Source organism: Eumetopias jubatus, unplaced genomic scaffold (assembly GCF_037043125.1).
Source record: "Eumetopias jubatus isolate StellerSeaLion01/CBP00866 unplaced genomic scaffold, mEumJub1_p1.0 scaffold_2, whole genome shotgun sequence".
In the NCBI taxonomy this organism is placed as follows: domain Eukaryota; kingdom Metazoa; phylum Chordata; class Mammalia; order Carnivora; family Otariidae; genus Eumetopias; species Eumetopias jubatus.
This window is the reverse complement of record NW_028274808.1, coordinates 197138774-197160207: the sequence shown is the minus strand read 5'-3', so window position 1 is coordinate 197160207 and position 21434 is coordinate 197138774. Positions and strand designations below refer to the sequence as shown.

Sequence of the window (21434 nt, the reverse complement as noted above, 5' to 3'; positions counted from 1 at the left end):
TCAAATTCAGTGAAATTTGGGTTTCCCTTTGTTAAGAGCCATGTGCTCAGCCAAAATCCATTTTCCCTCCCTCATTCCTAATGCACCTTCCCTTTTGGTCACCTGTATCACTCACTCCTTCATCATACAGAGGAAAATGATCCCATCTGCAGCTTACTGAAGCCTAAACCCCCTCTATCATCCATGCCAGTGCTTGGTTTAGGAGAGGCATGAGACCCAATTTTGACCAGAGTCATGAGGGAAAGTTTGGGGGATTCTGGGAAAGATTTTCTTTCTTTGAGAGAAAGCTGCAGGAATGTAGAGTGCCTCTTACCCCTCAATGTTCTTGTCTCTGGATATGACGTGCACAACTGTGGGGCCACCAGTCTGAAGACGATGCCAACACATTAGAAATATCGGTGTAGAAGGTTGGACAGAACCCGGGCCCCTGATGGTGTTGTTGATCTGTGGACCTGTTCTAAGCCTGAAATTGTCCCTCTCCTGGACTCATTGTTAAGAGGGATAGTACTTTTTTGTGTGTCAGGCAGTTAAAATTGGATTTCCTCTTGCCTACGGCAGAAAGCAAACTGATATACTTTTAAAAGAATCCTGCAAACAAGCAGCCTTTAAAAAAATACCTCTCCAGAGACTCCTACAGAGATGTCCTTTAAGCATGGCAGACGTCTGTATCTGAGAGAGAAAGTGTGTGTGTGTGTGTGTGTGTGTGTGTGTGTGTGTGTGTGTGTGTGTGTGTTCACGGGGCAGGTTATAGAGTGGTGGGCAGCTCGCCATGAAGAGGAGCAGATGGGAAAGAGCTCAATCCAAAGCATCCAGAGTTCTCATTGCTCTCACAAGTGGGAGGAAGCAGAGGAGAGGACAATTTTCACAGAGTGTCCATTGTACGTTAGGCAAGAGGAGCAGTAAACACATGGTTTTGCTTAATCACCAAGATGGTTTCTCTGAGGTATTATGACTGGGACGCAGAGATTTCAAATGGCTTGAAAATCGACTCCAAAGTCCTGTCCCATTCCTTTTCCACTCCAGTACAGTCCTTCAAGGCCCCCAGAGACATCCTGAATCCATCCATTTTTTCCCCGTCACCAGGACGACCACCCTGATCCAAGCTCCAGTGTCTCTTCTGCACTGCTGCCCGTCCATCTAGGTGGTGTCCTCTCAGCTGCCACCCTCCTTCCCACCTCCCCTGGCCTCTTGTCTGCACAGTGGTCATCCCCCCTCTCAAACAGTTCCAGGGCATCTTGTCATGCAAACCCAAATTCCTCCCTGTGGTTTCCCAGCACTTCCGTCATCTGGTCCTGCCTGCTTCTGCAGCCTCATTTTCTACCACTTTTCACTCCAACCACCAAGCTCCAGCCTCCCTGGCCTCCCTACTTTTCTTGCAATGACCCAGGTAATTATTAACTCAGGGTCTTTGCCCAGCTGGTTCTCTTTGCCTGGAAGACATCATCATCCATCAGATGGGATCAGTTGCCTTCCTCTTGGTCCTTCTGACAGATCTCCTTTTCCTGGAGCTTCTAAGTGTCTGTTCTTGATAATCATGGTTCTGAGACCAGGACTGATGAGAGACAATAACACTGGACCAGTCAGAATAGACTAGATTGTGTGGCAGTAACAAACATCCCACAAATATCAGTGGCTTGAAACAGCAAAGACATACACATTCTGCACATCTATCCTGGGTTGACTGCTTTTCTGCTACACATGTCTCCACTCTGGAACCCAGACGGAACCCAGACCGATGAAGTGGCCTGTGGCTGAATCATACCGGTCACCGTGGCAACCACCCAATAGGTTATAAATGGTTCAAGGAGGAATTCACCTATTATGGCAATGAAATTTCCTCTTGTAGATGGGCACCTGACACTTGCCAAAACCTACTCTCTGCTTAAGCCATGTTGAATAAATTGCTCTTCTTGGAAGATGACCAGATTTCTTTCTTACCTTTGGGACTTTGCAAAAAAGACTTTAGCAACACCCTGCAGGATATGGAACTATTTCTTCCAGAGGTATAGACATAAAGCAAACTACAGGAAAGCACATCCACCATCACACCCTGGTTGTGACCTCAAAGAGTCTTAAGTAGGTGAGGGTGGGGAAATTTTACAGAAGGAGATAAAGAGGAGAGTGACTAAATTCTGGGCTTATTTGATTTTGGTCTCTGATGGAGTAGGACTTCCCAAAGGGAATTTTCACACACTGTCCTCTGCCGGGAATGGCTGTGATCAACCCTTCCTCTCTTCCCCCACAACAAAGGAGGAATTTCTCTTCTGGTTGGTTAGAATCTGAGTCACTGATGGGGCCACTATTACTAATGACTGGAACTGCTACGCTTGGCATCTTGAACTTGCCGGTGCCAAGGTCAAAATTTGAGAAGAGTAGAGGGCCTTGCTAAGACCCTGATTCTGGTCTTCTTGCTTAACTTGAGCTTCTCACAGGGTTCTGCGTGAGGGCTTTGGTGTTGGTATGGTCGCTTGTTCACTGAATCCTATTTTGCTATTGTTTCATGAGCTCCTTTGAGAATCTATTATAGTCGGGATTGGGGACACGAGGAAGGTCTGTCAGCACAACAGGATTCAGGTTTTTCTCATCCTGCCCAGAACATCATCTGAGAGCCCCCCACACTCACCCTTAATTTTTAAGAGTTGGCTAAACATGGCACGTGAAATGAATTTCTGTTCAGAAATGCCACTGGGCTAAGCATAGAACGTGGTTGTACAAATAACTTCCTAGCATTAGGAAAATGCAAAATGGCAGCATTGACCCCTGGGAAGGATCTGTGTGTAATACATCACTCTCTCTACAGAGAGGAAAGAATTAGGGAGGGTGTGTTTGGGAGATGGGGAATCAACACAGAGTGCAGAGACACTGAGAGGGAAATCCATTAATCATGTTTGTCCATGATTACCCAGGAAGAAAAAGCTACTCATGTCCTGTGACAGTAATTAAACATGAGAGAGGTCTCATCATGATTTCATGTTCCTGGTTGGAAAAGGAAATGGTGAGAGGCACAGAGCATGAACTGAATCATCAAAGTCACAGGCATTTGCTAAACGTGGCCGGAGCTGGGAGCCAAGGTGCGGTTGTGTGCACATTTGCACTCCTTCCACATCCACTGGGAACCTGCCTAAAGGCAGCTCTGTGCTGGGGGCCAGCTGTGCATAGCCCACCCTGATGGAATTCACAGCCTGGAGTGGGGAGGAGAGTTTGGGACAATATACTGTAACATGTGCCAGTAAACAGGAAGGCACTCATAGCATCCAGCTTTGGGATTACTATTACTCTAAATATGAATTGTTTTTACTCACTGGCATGAGAATCCTGCAATATATTCCAGTGGAGGCAGGGGAGCCCTGTTGACACCACCAGTCTACAGCTTGTCCTACTATGCCTAGATTTCAAATCGCAATCCTAATGCAAATTCTTGCTTGGGTACGAATTTCTCTAATCAGATTGCTTGCTTACCAGTATTGGGCTGGGGCTACATACCCTGGGAATGGGGGTTTGAGTGAGGGATTAGGGAAAACTCTTTGGGCACTTGGAACTCAGGAGAGATGTCTCTGAGGGGGGTGGACAGGGATTGGGTACTCCATTGGGTGGGGGTGGGGGTGGGGCAGCACTGGGACTTGGAGAGAAAAAAACGCCAGGAAGCGGTAGTGGGGCCAGACAGGAGACGGGGGATACCAAAAGGAAGCTTCACCCAGCCCATATCAATTTGTGTTGGGCTTGCTCTTATCTCACTCATTCCAAAATTATTGATTACCTCTTATGAACCAGGCAGTGTTGGGACTGGAATATGGAGGGTGGGGTGCAGACACAGGCCATGAAGAGGACCTGGCCTCTCTTAAGGGCTTGAAGGCAAGGAGGATGAGCCACAGGCAAAAGTAGCCCTACTCTGCATCAGAGCCAAGAGAAAGTTACAGAAAATGCATGAGCAAGCACCTGGAAGAGATTACGTCTGGCTTGCGTTAGTGTTGCTGGGAGACCAGAAGGCATCATGAAGAAGTGGAACTGACTCTTGAGAAGCACGAATTTGACGTGCAAAGATGGGAGTTGAAAGGAATCCCAGGTAGGGACGGCAGGGTGGGCAAAACAGGGAGGCAGCATATAGAGAAGTCTGCGCTATAAAGCAAATGCTGGTTCAGTTGCACCCACATGTGTGCTGTATAAAGGTCTGAGCTGGAATTTGACCTTTTAAGAGTGTTTTCCTCTAGGTAGAAAATTTTCTGTCATTTTCCCGCTAATACATAGATCACACCTTTCTAGTGTAAAATAATCATTATGACGATGGTCATTTAATAATAATAATAATAATATAAATTTTGATCAAGTTGGATGGAGCCTTGAATTGCCAAGTTTGGTTGTATCCTGTGAGTAAAATAAACACATCACCAACTTGGGATCCTTCCCCTCCCATCTTTATGTTTCTAATTCAGCTTGAGCCTTTGACTCAGAGGAACATGGTCAATCCCACCCAACCCCAAATAAGAACAAAGTTGTAAGAAGGAATGTCCAAGAAATAGTTTATTCTGAACAGGAAACAACACTGACTTAAACACAGCCAGGAAATCCAGTGTCTCTCGGGCTGCTTCCAGCTCCTCTCCCCTACATCACGAATTCAGCCCAGCGAGAAATCTGACTTGCTGCCCGGGTCACAGTGAAGAGAGGAGCAACCCTGTGATTTCCTGGAGGGAACAGGACAGTGCCGATGGGGGACAGAGAGTGACAAGTGTGCAAGACAAGTAGACTTATGTGGGCAACATAATCGAGAAATAGGCTTGGTTCAAAGGAGGAAAATAATGACCATTTCCTGTTTCTAAAATAAAAATACAAAACCACACCATCCATTAAAACATCTCTTAAGATAGCCAAGAGTTGACGTTGACAGCCCCGAGGATTGATTCATGATGTAAAAAGTAAAGACCGGAAGTTGGAAGAAAAAAATGAAAACACACTTGAAATTTTAACCGGGATAAACAGAGTTCAAAGACTCCAGAAGAAAAGTTCAAGGAATCCTAAACACCAAGCTTATTTCTACAGAAAGTGACCTGCCAAATGAGTGACATAGTTTCTCCAGACGATGATGGTGATGCCCACAAAATGTGGTTACCATTCAGTGAGCGGTGCATGCTGGGTGCATCACGCACCGGATGCTGTTGAACCCTATAACAACCCTGCAAGGCTGGTTTTATCATCACCGCTTGAAAACAAGGAAATGACACAAGAGTGATTATGCAGTTTGCCTAAGGTCTTCCGGTTAGTAAACAGCAGGGCTGGATTCTGAACGAGCCTGACTCCACGTCTGAGCTCTGTCCCTGGTGCTAACAGCTTCTCTCCATTCAGAGGCCGGGGTCTCCCCAAAACTGGTCATTCAGCATTTTGTTCCTTGTGTGAGTCTACTCTCCTTCTAGAGTGAACTTTCTAGTCACCCATGCTTCTTTATCCATCAATACAGGGCCACATCATCAGTGGCATTTGGAGGCCCTCTTTAAGACAATGCTGAGGAGACCACTTCACACCCTTCACAGGAAAAACACCTAAAAGGAGGATGGGGACTCAGAATTTGGCTGTGGGACTGAGTTTTGGGAGGAACTCTGATGGCACTCGATAGAGGAGTGACTGATGGTCAGTGACCTGACCTGCTGAAGGGCATCTGCCTGCCATCCCGGTGCAGGGTGTGGGGTCGGGGGTGGGGAGCTGCTGAAATTACAGGTGGGAGGCAGTCTTCTGTGAATAAGGGCAGATGTGCACCTGCAGCATCGAGACCCAGGGGACCAGGCTGGTGTGTAGGCTATGCCCTCTTCAAGGGTCAGAAAGACTGGCCTGGCAGAGAAGGCAAACGAAGACACTTCAGGTTTTGCTCCAGGATTTGGGAATGGTATTCCCATTGGAAGGGCAGGCGCAGAGATGTTTATTTTGCCATTGGGCTGCATTTTCAAAAGTACTGTGTGATGAGCCATGATGGACCAAATTGCAAAGTTGGGATGGTCTAATTGCTTTGTGGGATAGGAGTGCACTTCAGATATCAAAGTTGTATTTTGCCTGTGTAAACAATTTCACAAATGTCACAGGTTTTGCATGTCTGCTATCCATTTGGCTTCTCCCAATAACCTTGTAGTTAGAGGTGAGACAGAGAGCTGTTTTAACCCCTTTGGCAGATGCAGAAAACAGGCACAGGAAGGGCAAGGTTGTCCAAAGTCACGCAGAGAATCAGTCAGGCACCTGGGACGAGAACCCGGGCTTCCCAGCTCCAAGTTCAAGGCTCTCTCTGCATCTGATGTCATCACGGGTGAGATAGGGACCATCGTAGCACAGAGAGGGGCTTTCGGTGGGCAGGACAGAGATGTGCGCAGTCCCGTCAGGTGGCCACAGGTGGTGGCTTAGCTGCTGCAGCCACGGGAGCAGGAGTGGGCTAGAATGTTGTGGTTGCACCCGTCCTGGAGCTTGCCCTGGGTCTGGCTCCCAGCCCGGCCTTCTGGGTCCAAGAGCTGGCCGCTCTGCCCCTGCTGCCTCCTCAGCCTGCAAACAAACACAGCACAGATCCGAGATGGTTACTCGGAGCAGAGGGTGGCGGGATGTCCAGGAGACACATTTGTGCAACAAGGGCAACTGGGAAGCCCTCAGCCCGTGCCTTCCCTGGGCCAGAGTGTGGTGCCCTGGAGCCAGGCAGGCCTGGGGTCAAAGCCTGGGTCAGGTGCACTCCTGTGAGATATTTAACACACAGAGCCTCAGTTTCCCCATCTGTAAAACGGAGATGACCATTCCTGCCTTATGACTCCCTGTGAAGTCTTTAGGAGCTCACACATGTAATTTGCTTAAACTCACACCTGCATCAGTGTAGGTGAGGAGCCCCACACATCATTCATTCACATGTATGTATTGAATGCCCACTGAGGTACCAGCCATCATGCCAAGGAGCAGGGGAAATCCTGGCCAGCAAAGTAGTCATCTTCTCTGTCCTCACGGAGATTACTGTCTAAACGGGGCAATGGACACTAGTCAAATTATCCTCCAAATAAATATCCAAACAGATGAGCACCCAGCCTTACAAAATGGCCCATGACAAACTGTTAAGGGAGCACGATTCTAAACATTGTATTTCTTAATAGCTGGCCTCCTGATCACCCTCCACATGATCTAAGATGTCAACACCCTTCTCTTTGTGATCTGCAAGTTCAGGTTCACGCACTATCCCACTGCGTGCATACTGTAGGCAAAAAATAAAATGGAGACATTTAAGGAGAGAGCGAGAAGTCTGAAAGCGGGAAGAAGACAGCTCTCAGTACTTGCTACTCGGGCACTGTTGGACAAGCTGCCGTCTTCTGGGCCTCAGTTTCCCTATCTAAACCTGGGATTCTACCATTCACTTGGAGGAGGCTAAGGGGATCAGAGAGAATGTGTGTGAATTATCAACTATGGGGCTGAAAAGAATAAGATTGCCACAGTTCTCCTTGCTCTGAAAGATGCAGGTTTCAGCCTGAATTTACTTTTCACATTAGGAGGCTCTGTCAAACAGAGTGCAGACCTACTGCCTGATGTAGGTGAAAGAGCCATTTCACTTAGCAAACATGCACGTGCGCGGCACTGCGGATGGCCCCCGGATGACTATGACACAGTCCATGGCCCTGACGGGTCACAGGACCCTTGTCTGTGTGTGCACGCATGCTTGGTGGTGTTTTCTAGTGTTTGCAACAGTGTTAGGATTTGAGTGAGTCCTTTGGGTTATGCTGAAGTACCAGCAGCAACACAGGATTCTGAAGACCCTAAACTTGGTGGCCACTGCCTCCTACCCTTTGTCCACCCACAGGGACGAGGACCAGGTGTGCAGTCCCTCTGGCCCCGAGGCTTGTGGCGGTCTAGGTAGCATACCTGGGAAAGGCGGTTAGGGTTAACATTCATCATCCTAGTGGAGGAGGGGCAGCACCCAGAGAGCAGGCTGGGATCCAGAAAACAAAGTGGGGGGGGGTGGGGAGAGTCTAGTGCAAGGACAGGGGGTGGTTGGACTTCCTGGGCAGGGCTGGGAACTGCCTGGGAACCTTCCTCCCCTATCCCTTCTCTGTCCTCCCCTCTACCCTAGGAGACTCTCTCAGGCACCTCTGGAAAGAGTATCAGATCAAAACTAGGGAAAACTCAAATGGCTAGGAAACTAAATGGGAAACACCAGCATTTCCAGGTAATGCCACATAATTCTCTGGGTGTATCACAAGGTAAAGGTGAATCCTATTAGGATTTTCTTTTAAATGCTCAAACATAGCATAGATAGCATTGCCGTCTCTAGACTCCTGTACTTCCCTGACACAAAATATAGCTTCAAAAGTTGCATAATAAAGAGTGGAGCAGATGAGGGAGGGATGGATTTGGAAGTCTTGTGTAGGTCAGGGAAGGCTTCCTGCAGGAGGCAGCATTTGAGCTGGACTTTAAGGATTGGTATGGAACAGGGGTAGTGGGAAGGAGGGACAGGGATTTGAAATGAAGGGACATGAGTGAGGTAAGGCACAGAGAGTAGAGCAAAACATTGCAGCATGGACAGCATCCTTTTTGGAGCTGATGTTTTAGGTACTTTGGCTCCTTCTTTTGGTCAGAATTATTTAGAGTAAAACTAGCAGTTTCAAGCCCCCATACATATTTTATGTATGAAATATCATTCATAGAATACTGTGACCATAAGCACTAGACCCTACAGCATTAACTGAATGAGGTATGGGTCATCCCCATGGCAATCTATCATCAGATTCAGTGTGAACCAAGGTGGCTGAATCAAGAAAGAAGGACCTTTCTCTAGACTTCCATCCATCCACCTATAGTCTGTGGAGCTAAAATTCTAATACAGTTCTGGAAGGCACCAAAGCCTGCATTATTCCCACTATATCTGCACCCCCACTCATCCACCAACAATTCACCATCCATTCTCCACCCACTCATCCATATATTCATCCACTTACTTACCCATCTGCCCTTTTTCTACCCCATCCATCCATCCATCCATCCATCCATCCGTCCGTCCGTCCGTCCATCCATCCATCCGTCCATCCATCCATCCACCCATCCACCCACCTATCCATCCATCCATCCATCCATCCATCCATCCACTCACCCATACATCCACTTCCATATGTCCACCCATCTGTCGTACTCCCAGCTCCATCTATCCACTCCTCATCCACTTACTATTTACCACCCACCCACCTCTCATATACACAGCCATCCATCTACCTCATCCATTCATTATCCTCACATCCATCAATACATCCATCCGTGCTCCCACCTACTCCTCATCTATCTCTTTGTCCACCTATTCACCTATCCATCCGTCCACTTCATCTATTCACTATACACTGATCTGTTGATCTCCCCACTTACCCCCATTTCCTCACCCACCCACCACCCATCTATCACCTATTCATCAGCTGCCCATCTACCCACCCACCCACCCACCCACCCATCCATCCATCCATCCACCACCCTCCCATCTTATCAATGTCCTTCCACTTTCCACCCACTCACCCACCCATTCAGTCCCCTCCCCTTCCACCAGCACTGTCTGTGGCTCACAGTGGAAGGGGCTGTGGAGCAGGGCAGAGAGCAACCAGTGAACATTCACTGTGACAGTCTCTGCTAGAAGGAAGCGGCATGACATAGCACCAAGGGCCCGGGCTTAGAGCCAGGCTGTTTCTGTCCTTGGGTCTGCCACTTACTAGCTATGCCACTTTGGAAGGCTGGATTCAAACCCAGGGCTATCATTCTCCAAGTCCCAGGCTCTATTCCACTGACTCTTGTGCCATTCAATCCTGACCTGGAGGGAAGAGAGCATGGAATGATTTTTCCATGCTCTGAAGGAATTAGAAAGGCCCATGTTGTTCAGATAGGAATCTGTGAACCAAGACAGAGATATGAAACCATTATGATTGAGGCTCTGAGACCTCACTTCTATGACTTGCCCGCAGCTCGGTTATTTGTAACTCTGGAAGAAATGAAAAAGGATTTTACATATCCTACTAGGCAGAGCTCAAGTCTGCTGATTCAAATTGGCTGGTTATCTCCGCAATGGCAGGAACACTTAATTTTCTCTGCCAACTTATCAAATTAATTGTCAGCTTTGTGGCCAGAATTCCGAGTGACGAACATGAGTTCCCTCAACCTCCCGAACTCCACCATCAGACGCCAGAAGGAAGCGCTCTGAGATAGTGAACCTCGACCAAGGAGAGTAGGACACACATTAAAATTTGTAATAAATCGGGCTGGAGGCATTTTTCAAAGGCAAAGTATTTCAGAAGAGTAAAATAAAACGATTAGCAATCAAAGTCATTTCAAATCAAGCTACTTCACACAAGCAGGATGGAGTCAGCTTAATACCAACATCCATCTGCTACGGACTTTCTGTAGGTGAGGCCTGGCCTCTGATGTGAGAGCCTGGTTTTTGTGTATGTAGTCAACATAAAGTGCTTTCACACCTATTCCTAGCATTCCACTGGCTCTCCCTGTGTATGTTTCCTGGCTTGTGTAGAAACATGGATGGAGGGCCAAAGTGGTGTAGTGGGAGACTGCAAGGTTGGGAGTCTCTGCAGAGTTAGGTCAGAGGCCCAGCTTCACCATCACTGGCCAAAAGGCTGGGCACTCGCAACTTCTTCAAGCCTCTCTCTCCTCACCTGTAACACAGGGATGGGAGAAGATGAACCACTGTGTGCTATCCGCCTGTCTGTCCCATAGCAGGTACTTTTTTTTTTTTTTTAAAGATTTTATTTATTCATTTGAGACACAGAGATACAGAGAGAGAGAGCGAGCATAAGCAGGGAGAGAGGCAGAGGGAGAGGGAGAAGCAGGCTTCCCACTGAACAGGGAGCCCGATGTGGGGCTCGATCCCAGGACCTGGAAACCATGACCCGAGCTGAAGGCAGACGCTTAACTGACTGAGCCACCCAGGCGCCCCTAGCAGGTACTTTATAAAGGGCAGCTATTTTTAAAAAGATCTTATTTATTTATTTGAGAGAGAGCACATGAGCGGGGGTAGGGGGGCAGTGGATGAAGGCAGAAGCAGACTCCCTGCTGAGCAGGGAGCCTGACCCAGGACTTGATCCCAAGACCCTGGGACCATGATCTGAGCCAAAGGCAGATGCTTAACCGACTGAGCCACCCAGGCAAAGGGCAGCTATTTTTATGGTGATGATCACAGTGTGGGGATACTCCCCTTTTGCAAATGGGGAAGGTGAGGATCAGTAAGTAAAACTTAACTACCTGCCTTAGTTCTGATGAATGTTTCCCAACAAGGAGGTCCCCAGAGATGGCTCTACAGGCCACATCCTGGGTGGGGAGGGGGTCGGGGCAGAAGACCTGGAGGAGTAGAGGGTGCTGGAATGGGGTACACACGGGTGGCTGAGGGTCAGGACCCAGAAGTAGGTGAAATAGGACAACAGGCTGAGTACAAGAGAATCCACCCCTAGCATTTATGGGGGGGTGCAGAGGGGCCCTCAGACCAGGGAAGACCAGGGCATGGAACTGGAGACTGGAACCAGGTCTCCTGACTTGTTGTGTGTCTCTCATCCACTGGAAGGGGCCACAGCATGACATCTGTGTCTTCTCAGCAGCACAGCAACCCGCCCGCGGCAAGTGCACAAACCACGTGTGTCGGAAGCATGGGCGGGGCCAATAAAGGAATAAGTGCCCACCCTTTATTAGGCAGGATGTTTGCCCAGGTTGGCAGGCTCTGTGTCAACATCCCAAGGGGGAAAGAAGGCCAGGTGTAATTAAATGAAACAACAGGGTGTCCTAGCTGGACAAAAATTGGATTGTCATTTGTAGAACTGATGAGTCACGGCCCTTGTGGGCAACAATTCACGTGAGTTAACATGCATGGATCTTTTTCTCTTGTAGCTGAGGGAGTTGGGATAGGTTGTTACTGTGTGTGTGTGTGTGTGTGTGTGTGTGTGTGTGAATTAAAAAAATTAAGGCAAAGTGATGTTTGACACAGCACTTAATGGATATGGTCTGATAATTTTGTATATAACGAATTATATGAGCAAACACTTGTGTAGGGCTGATTATGTGGCAGAGGCTGTTAAGTACTTAACATATATTAACTTTCTTGTCCTAACAATCACCCTAGGAAGTAGGTATTTGTATCCCATTCTGCAGATGAGGACACTAAGGTACTAGTGTGAGGTCCAAGATCACAAAGCTAGCAAGGATCAGTATTCAAAACCAGGCAGTCTGACTCCAGAGTCTGTGCTCTTAGCTATTATGTATACTGCTTCTCTGTGGTTCGTGAAAACCAGAGATGAAGTACCGGAAAGTTCTGGAAGGGCACATGCCAAACCGAGCAAAGCCTATTGGGTTAGGGCTGGGAGGTGGCTATGGAAGGGAAGAAAGCAGTCATTTTCATGTACACTGCAAGAATCCCTTCTCTAGCATCCCTAGCAGAGACCAGTCTTAGCAGAACCTTGCTGCCCATCCCTCAAGACAGCCCTCTGCAACGGGGGAATAGCTCAGAAATGCAACAGAAATCTGCTTGTGACTGCTGTTTCCCTTTGGCCTTTGGTGTGTTTTCTAGAATTAGTCTCTCTCTTCAATTCTTAGAGGCCCCCTGGGTGGACCATTTGCCATTGTCCCCTAGGTTCACTCAGCCCGGCTCAGTGCCTGGGAATCTGACTTGGGGGGAGCTCCCAAGCCCTTGGTCAATGGGGAGCCCCGCAGAGATCAGGAGGAGCAAGGGGAGTCAAGTTCGGGCATCTGTTCCCCCGCCCTGTCCCTCAATGGTCTCCCTCTTCCTCTCTCTTCCTGGCTTCCGTGAAGCCCCAGTGCCCTGCACTAGCCTGTGTGTGAGTGGTGGGACATACAGAGGGCCTTTTCAACTAACATCTCCTCTGAGTATTTCCTCTGGGATTCTGACTGATAAAAACACAAGACCGGAAAGACTCTTCCTTAAGGAAAAATTCAGTACACCTGGCTGTTCTACTTTCAAACCTCATCACTTACTGGGAAGATCACCTTATCTCACAAGTTCAGTAACAGCCTTTGGCCAGAAGCATTAAAATTCTGTTTTATCTGCTGTTGCCTAAAGCAAACGTATTTGAGGGAGTCTCTGGAGGGAGCCCGCTACACCACGGGTGTGATACAGTGAAAGGTAGCGGGTTATCTTGGATCCTCTCCCTCTCTCCCCCACTTTGTAAATAGATCCGGCTGGGGCAGAATGGAAGGGAAGGCAGTCTCAGCTCTTGGAGTGATGGGGACTGAGATATATTGAGCGTGTTCTCTGACACCTCCTCACTGAACGCCTATGTCCACCTTCCAGAGAAGAATTAACAATGCCCCTGGTGAGGATAAGAAGGGACATCAAAAAAGAGCGACAGGGGGTGGGTCACACCACTTTCCCGACCCAAGCCCAGGCTCAAAAGGAGGACTTTGCTCTTTCCGCCTTCCCAGCCTCGTGTCTCTTCCTGCATACCTGCATGAGCAGATTTCTCTAGAGTTAGAGGTGAGGCTGATCTTCTGTGTCTGAGCTGGCTTGCAGGTGAGACTTGCTGGGTCCTCACTGATTTGGGTGCACAAGAAAAGCATGCACCAGCAGCCCTGTGGATGGGCAGTCACTAATGGCATTTACCAGTCTGATCTGCCCCTTTCTCCGAACCAGGCAGGATCTCACTTCCGGGCTCCTGGGGCTGGGCAGGCCGTGTGCCCAGTTCTGGCCAAGGAGGGTGAGTAGAAACGCTACCAACAGGCTGGAGCAGTGCTGATGCTAGACCCTCTCAAAGTCTCCTCTGTCACTGTGATGTTCCAGAAATGCTGCTTCAGGCTGGGTCTTGGAGTGAGGAGGATCATGGTGACGTGGGAGCAGCAGCCCCCATCCCCCTCATGACCTGCCATAGACATATAACGTGAATAAGAAACAAACCTTTGCTGTTGTAAGCCACTGCGTTTGGGGATTTGATCTGGGTGTAGGCTCAGAAAGGGGATGCGGAGTTCCAGACACTGGTCTGTTGGTGAATAATGGCCTCAGGGCAGTTCTGGGTTGCAGAGTTCCCTTGGGGAAGCCCTGTGGCTCCAGACAGGGATCTTTGAGAGTTGAGGGGCCTGAAGGGTCCACTTTGGGGCTGTCACCTCTCTGCCTGGGCAGCCAGCCCTGTCTGTCCCCTCACCCTCCATGCCCCCATCCATGTTTCACCTGCCCAGCAGAGGTCAGATGGAAAGCCAAGTGGGACTGACTGCTTTCTCTTCATTATCTGCCCTAGCCTTCAATATCTGTCACGCACCCTTTTCTTTCCTCTCCTGGACTCAATTAACCGTACACTATCAATTCCACTTTCCCAGTGAAGAGCATTGCCATCATTTTGCTTTTGTGGCTCTGGGTTCAGACAGCAGCTGCTGCCTTTTTATAGACCTCACCTCCCTGGTCCTCGCTATTGATTGGGTAAGGGCCGGCACTTGACCCAAGCCGTACCAATCAGAGGCCTCCTCGACGGTCAGATCGGATTGGTCCAGGGAATGTCACCTGACCCAAGTTGGGCCAATCAGAGCCATTCCCTGGGATACTAGAATTTGAGATCTGGAAAACCTTCTCCTTCTTGCCATTCCCTCAGCTTCCTCTTTCATCTACTTTCTTGAGGTCGGTGGTAGAGCTGGGAGACTCTGGAGCTCTCAGCTCTGTGTCTTCCACTGTGTGGAAAGAAGTGGTTTACACTAAAAGAAAATGACTTCAAAGTGCAGAGAAACAGAAAATCGCCTGGAGGAGGAAGGAGTGCGTCCTGGTCTGGGTCCCTGTGACAGGAGCCCCTCAGTGAGTCCAGTCTCACCTAAGCCATTAGCCTTTTCTCTCCATCCCTTGTAGCTACGACTGTCTCAGGGAATTCAGCATTTATGCTGGTATCTGTCTCCGTAACCTCCCCGGGCCACAATGAGAAGCAATGGGACATATGTGGATGGTTATTAAATTTATTAAAATATCACTAATTTATTTTTGTGTCACATGTCCATCCTTTCGAAATCACTATAATTTTTATTTCGCACTACTTGTAAAATAACTTTTCTGAGACTAACAGGCATGTTTAAAATTTTGGTTAAAATTTGGGAGGAATCCAGGGTTCATGGCTGCCATGAACCTTGATCAGTCCCTGGAAGGTGTGTGTGTTTCTCAGGGCTGCCTGATGAAATGGGTGAAACGTATTCTCTCGAAGTTCCGGAGGCCAGAAGGCTGCAATTCAAGGTATCAGCAAGGCTCTGGGGGAAGACCCTTCGTCGTCTCCTCCAGCTTCCAGGGGTTGCCAGTAATCCTGGCCATACCTTGGACTGTGGCTGCATCGTTCCGGTCTCTGCCTCCGTCTTCAATGTCCCTCTCCTTACTGAGACCCTAGTCGTTGGAATTACGGTCCACCCTCATCCGGTTCGACATCATCCTAACTTGATTATTTCTGCAAAGACCCTCTTTTAAAATACAGTGGGGGGGGGGCAGTCTGGTAGCTCATCATATCCTTTTAAGGAACACGGTGCAACCCACAAAGCCGGCATTTCAGGCAGAGAATCTGAGGCTTTTTCATAAGAAGCCTGGGGGCGGGCCCAGAGCTGGATTAACTGGAGGAAATCAACGTTAAGGATCCTAAGAGAAGTTGCCAATTGCCCCTAAGCACTTATTTCAGACCATCTTACTGTTTATATTCCAATTTTTACGTACATTCTGGGTGATGCTCTTCCTTTGCTTCACTTGGATATTTTATTTAAAGTTTCAACGTCTATAAAAAGTTAAAGGCGAGAGCCAGAGTAGTAGAGTGGAAAGAATATGAAAGAGCTCAAGCGACCCCGGACCTATGTGGGACCCCAACTCTACGAAACACTGACTGCTAACCTCAGGCAAATGACTCCTTTTCTCTAGACATCAGCATTTACAAGTCAAGGTTATGGTGTTGATTTATTTTAGAGAAGATGCAAATGCACCTGGCCCAGTGCATGGCATGTGACAGGTTTGTGATATATGCACATAGTGATAGTATTATCTCATTTAATTGGCTGGCAATGAGATTTGTAGATGTAACAGAGAACATTAGATCAGGATTAAAACAACATTTACTTCAAGACAGACCATTAGAGATCCTATTTATAATTTTCAAATTCACACACAGCCTCATTCCATAAAGGATTTAATAAGGCCTCTGAGTATTCCCATATAAAATAAGGTACCTCTGTTTTACTATGGAGAACTGATTGAAGGAGAAAGAAGACAGGAGTTTAAATAATTGAAGTCTGAGCAGACCAATGACAGCATGCGCTCCTAAGACAAACAGGGTCGTATGGACGCAGGGCTATTTGTTAGGGACTGCGTGTCACCCCTCAGCCCATTGGAAACCCGCCATGCTGTATTTTCCCGGGTCTTTCACTGGCTCGGGGGAATATGTCAGGATCGGGGGCCCCTTTTCAACCAGGCTGCAGTTTCCCTTGATGGAACTGGCAGAGGGCCCTGACTCCCGGGTGATTTCCTGATCTCGAGTGTTCATGGAACTATCAGGATTCTGCAATCCAAGCACCTGCTAGGCTGTCTTCATCTGTGGCTGAAATTCCTCCCGCTCTTCCAGGTCACTGAACTGCTTTTCCCTGGCCATTTTCCTGGGCTTTGGAGAGGCGCCACCTTGCTTAGTGGAGCAGCGATCCCAGAAAGCCTGGCCTCACCTAACACAGTCACTTGGGCCCTTCCCCTCCGCCTCAGACCTTCTGAGATTCAGAGAGGCCACTATAGTCAGAGTTAGGCTTTTATCAGCTTCCCTAACTGTGAAATGGGGGGGAAATGTGCTACAAATAGAATCGTGATGAGAACGGAAGGAGCAGATGGGGGCAGGGGCTCCCCCCACCCCACAGTTTAGAACAGAGGTGCTCTCAGCTGTTTGTTGGCTCTCTTTCCTGTCCATCCTCACCTAGAAATGACGTTTGGACCCCACGAGCAAATCTCAAAGACTGGAGAGAACCTCAATGCGCTGGCCTTGATTTCAGAAGGCGGGGTCCTTGAAGTTCGCCTCTCCCTAGCAATGGGGCTAGGGGACGTGCCAGTGGAGAAGGTCTCCCCTTTACAGATTAATCTGCAAGTTGCAGGCAGAACACCTTCCTGCCTTCCCCCATGGGCTGCCGAAGACATGAGAGGGATATCAAAGTACTCTGCCAATGGCACGGACCTTGTAAAGTCAAGGACCGCTGATACCCAGGCCAGCCCTTGATGCGGAGCCCTAGGTGCAGAGAGGCTGGGACCATCCCTGCCCCCGTGCTCATGGCACTGAGGGCAGTAGGACCAGGGCCTGCCCTGTTCATCCAGGTCCTGAGCCTGAAAGGAATCATAACTTCACGCTTCTTGGCCTCCATCCCCCGGTGACTCCGGGCCACAACAGAGGGTCCTTATCTCACTGCTGGGGTCCTCCGGGGAGGCCACCTGGGCAGATGAGGTCACAACACATTTTGATTGTTCATCTCTCTGTGGCCTTGGTCCAGGCATCCCACCCTGGTCCCCATCTGAGCCTGGCGGTAGCTTGCTGCTGTCGTACTGTCCCGGGATGGGTAAGGAGGGCAGACTGCGGTCATGTGAACGAGTACGATCTTGTGCCTGTAACGTCCGGGTTCACCGACAGGTGATATCTACGCAGCTGGTGGGAATTCCTTGTTCAACATTAAATATGCGGGGCAAGGAGCTCCAGGGCTCTGGAGCCTGATTACCTCCATGGAACCCCAGCCCTGCCCCCTCTTAGCCATGTGCCCTCAACCTGCCCTTCTTCACCTATAACGGGGTGGGGCTCATAGGATGGATGGACAGACTGCATGGCATAGACTGGGTGCCCAATAAAAGTGTGCCCTTGTGGTCATCTGCTCCATGCAAGCCAGTGCCCCACCTGGATGCACTGGAGAGACACCCCAAAGACACCATGTACGGAAGTACCCCCTCCCTTCAGGTCCTGAAGCTCATTCTATCAGAATGGGAGCCACGTGAGAACAGGGGGGGCTTGCTCCCAGCTGTGTCCCCTTGTATCTGACCCTGAATAAACATCTGCCGAACAGCTGGAAGAAAGCACATGCAGTAGAAAGAGCCCAGGATCTAGGGGATGGGAGATTAGATTTCAAGTCCTTCATATTTCAGTTCAGAGCTGCAGACGTGGGGAATCCTGATAATACGCACCTCAGAAAGTGTGGACAGTAAGGATCAAAGCAGTGACTCCTCACCAGGGCGACCTGCCTGCTGGGGAACATCGGGCAACGTCTGGGGTCAGTTTTGGTCGTCACAACGACAGAGGGGCTACCGGTATCTGTGGGCGGAGGCCACAGATGCTGGTAAACATCGTACAAGGCACAGGACAGTCCCCGCATCGAAACATTGATGTCAGTCGTCATCCAATGTCGATAGGACCGAGGCTACGAAATCCGGATTAAAGAAACGGGATCTCAAACCATAAAACCATATCCTGATGTCGCTTATTATTATTAATAGTATTATTTAGTATAACAAATGGCAGAATTCGATTTTTTTAAATATAACATTTTCAGGGCCTCCAAACGTCACTTTAATGTGGTTTTAAGTCTGTCATTTTCTTTAAGAGATAGCACAGATAGAAAATCCAGCTCCTGAAACTCCTCTCTCACCAGGGGCTCCCGATTCTGGAAAACTCTGTCATATGCTATTGAAAAGACCTTTTGGGAAAACTGCACTCATCTCTTTGGCCCCAAATAGAAGGACACGACCCACAGTGTGTTCCTCAAGCTAATGGAAGCCTCAGATGCCAAGGCCTTCAAGTCCCTGGACCACCCTGGCCACCTGGCCTGGTGGCCTTCTGTCAGTTGAGACCAGAAACCAGTAATAAGCTGTGTTTCTAGAAAATTAGGCAGTGCTCATTTAAATTTTGCTCTCTGTTTAGAACCTGAGGTCCAGAGAGGTTGGACCCAGGGCATGTCTTCCGCGTCGCCACAGTGACCCCTCCACGTCTGCATCCCAGCATCTCCCCTGCCACCTGCGAGCGTCCTGAGGGCACTGGCCCTGCTCGATCTACTTCCATGTCTCAGGGTCCAGTCCAAGATTACGGCTTCCTGTTAAAGGACTGAATGAGAATCTCCTAGAGGAGCTGGCGTGGCTGATGCCTGCCTGCATCCCCCGGGCACTGCATACTAAGGATGGCTTTCTCATTGAATGCGGGGGAGGGGAACGTTTTCTCTGCCCCAGGGCTTGTTCTCCCTGAGGAAGCACACCGGCTCTGTGCAGGGGCCAGGTAGCCATGCAGGGGTGAGGCCCTCGGGAGCACACTTAGTTAAGCCCAGGAGGGCTCAGAGCTGCAGCTCCCTACCCCAGAGCAAGGGAGACAGAGGGCTGGAAGGTTTGCGGTTTTAGATAGGGATTCTTGTGACCAGCTCAGAACCTGCCAGAGGAGGCTCCGTTTGAGCACACTCGGTCTCTCTCAGCAGAAGTTCTCAAACTATGAGGCGTCCAAATGACACCAAGATCATGTTAAAATGCAGATCACCAGGCCTGTTCGCTCACCAGCCAGCTTCTGACTCAGAGGGTACGGTATCGATTTCGTAAGGCGGCTGTAACACATCACCACCATCTGGGAGGCTTACAACAACAGAGATTTATTGTCTCTTGGTTCTGGAGGCCAGAAGTCTGAACTCAAGGTTGGTAGCCCGGGTTGGTTCCTTCTGGAGGCTGAGGGAGAATCTGGTCCAGGCCTCTCTCCCAGCTTCTGGGGGCTCCGGGCCATCCCTGGCGTTCCTGTCTCCATATCCTTGCGGCTTTGGAGTCGCATGAGGACTCCGACCTTGTCAGGCATGGTATCCACAGCCTCATTTAATCTTGCAACAACCATACAGCAAGGGAGGGATTTCCATCCTGTCTATGCTGAAAATGAGGCTTAGTGAAGTGAGCCGTCCCGTCCTGTATGGTCACTCTGGTAGGGGCAGGTCAGTCTGGCAGGGGCAGACCTTGGGCGGTTTCCATCCAGAGCTGTGGCATCGAGCCATCCCTGAATCAGCCCCGCTGCACCGGCAACCCTGTGTGCCGGCCCGGTCCTGCCATGGCTACCCCACTTTGCATGAAGACCCTGAGGTCCAGGGAATGAAGGTGGTGCCTGGCTTGCATGGCAGAGGCAGGATTAGAACACGGGGTCACCTGCTGCTTCCCTTCCCGCACCATGGCTGGCTTCACGGGGGGCCAGGGACCACCATTCTCCTGGGGAGAGCTGCTGCCATCTGGGAGGGCCTCTGTCCAGCAGATGCTGGTGGGGGACTTACTTCTCTCTGTTGAATATGATGAATTCCTTCCGCACGGTCTCCAAGCACTGCTGGAGGTGTCCATTCTGCCAAAGAGCAGAGAGGGGAGCGTAAATGACGGAGCACCCTCCAGGGAGCCAGGACAGAGGAGTGACCATGAACAAAGCTGGATCTAAATGGGACTGCTGATGCCTGGGGCTGGGGATGAGCTATGTGGCTGAGCAGCCCTGACGGTACGGGCGGCTATAGGGGGAGCCTGGCAGATGAAGATGTTTGCCTCAATTTTAAGCCATTAAATCCAACTTAAAAGTCATGTTGGAATGGAATATGGGTTGAAAATCATGAAGTTGGTTTCCCGATTGCTGGAGTGTTCATTAGGCCTATTAAGAAGTGGGATGGCGGGGGGAGAATTTCAAGACCACCCTGCAAAGGTTCTCACCCTCTTCCAGAACAGATGCCAAGAACAAGTGCTCTGTAACCCAGGTCGTAGAGACTGGGTGAACGCCGGATGGGTACTGCACACCTGTGCGGAACACCGCCCCCCCTTGCGCCCTTGTTAACACGCACGTAGGTGTCTCCAGACCAGCTTCTGCATTAGGCTCAGCGGGCCTAGGGCCTAGGGCCTAGGGCCCACAGTACTTTTAGGGGCTACAAAGATGTTTTGATTTCTTTTAAAATAAGGAGGGGAGAAAAAGAACTTTTAGCATTGAAAGCTACCTTCATCTTCATACCCATATGGCTGTCAAATATAATTTTAAATCTTTTTTATGGGGGAATAGGCAGCTGTGGGTTGAATCATGCCCCTTAGAAAGATGTGTCAAGGGGCGCCTCGTTGGCTCAGTCCGTTAAGTGTTTGGCTCTTGGTTTGGGCTCAGGTCATGATCCCACAGGCTGTGGGATCGAGCCCTGAGTCCGGCTCCGTGGTGAGCAAGGAGCCTGCTTCAGATTCTTTCTCCTCCTCCCTCGCCCGCTACTCCACCTCACTAGCTCTCTCTCGATCTCTCTAAAATAAATAAATGAAATCTTACAAAACAATAAAAATAAAAAGACGTGTTGAAGTCCTAAGCCCTGGTAATGGTGAATGTGACCTTATTGGGAAACCGGGTCTTTGAGGTCCTACTAGAGTAGGATGGGCCCTCAACCGACCTCTGGTGTCCTTAGAAGAAGGCCCTGTGAAGGCCCAGAGACACGGACAGGAGGGCACCACGCGGCGAAGGAGGCAGGTACCG

At 49.5% G+C, this 21434-nt stretch overlaps 1 protein-coding gene across 2 annotated transcripts in view; it reads right to left on the bottom strand.

Moving 5' to 3' along the window:
- Positions 1 to 6374: 6374 nt before the first annotated feature.
- The window catches only part of STK32B (serine/threonine kinase 32B), a 415059-nt gene continuing 399999 nt past the window's right edge, over positions 6375 to 21434 (bottom strand). For both annotated transcript variants that reach the window (XM_028089513.1, XM_028089520.1), the window contains 2 exons: positions 20227 to 20291; positions 6375 to 6513 (listed from right to left, as the gene is read on the bottom strand). In XM_028089513.1, the coding sequence (XP_027945314.1) occupies positions 6375 to 6513; positions 20227 to 20291 (204 nt within the window). The remainder of the gene's footprint in view (positions 6514 to 20226; positions 20292 to 21434) is intronic.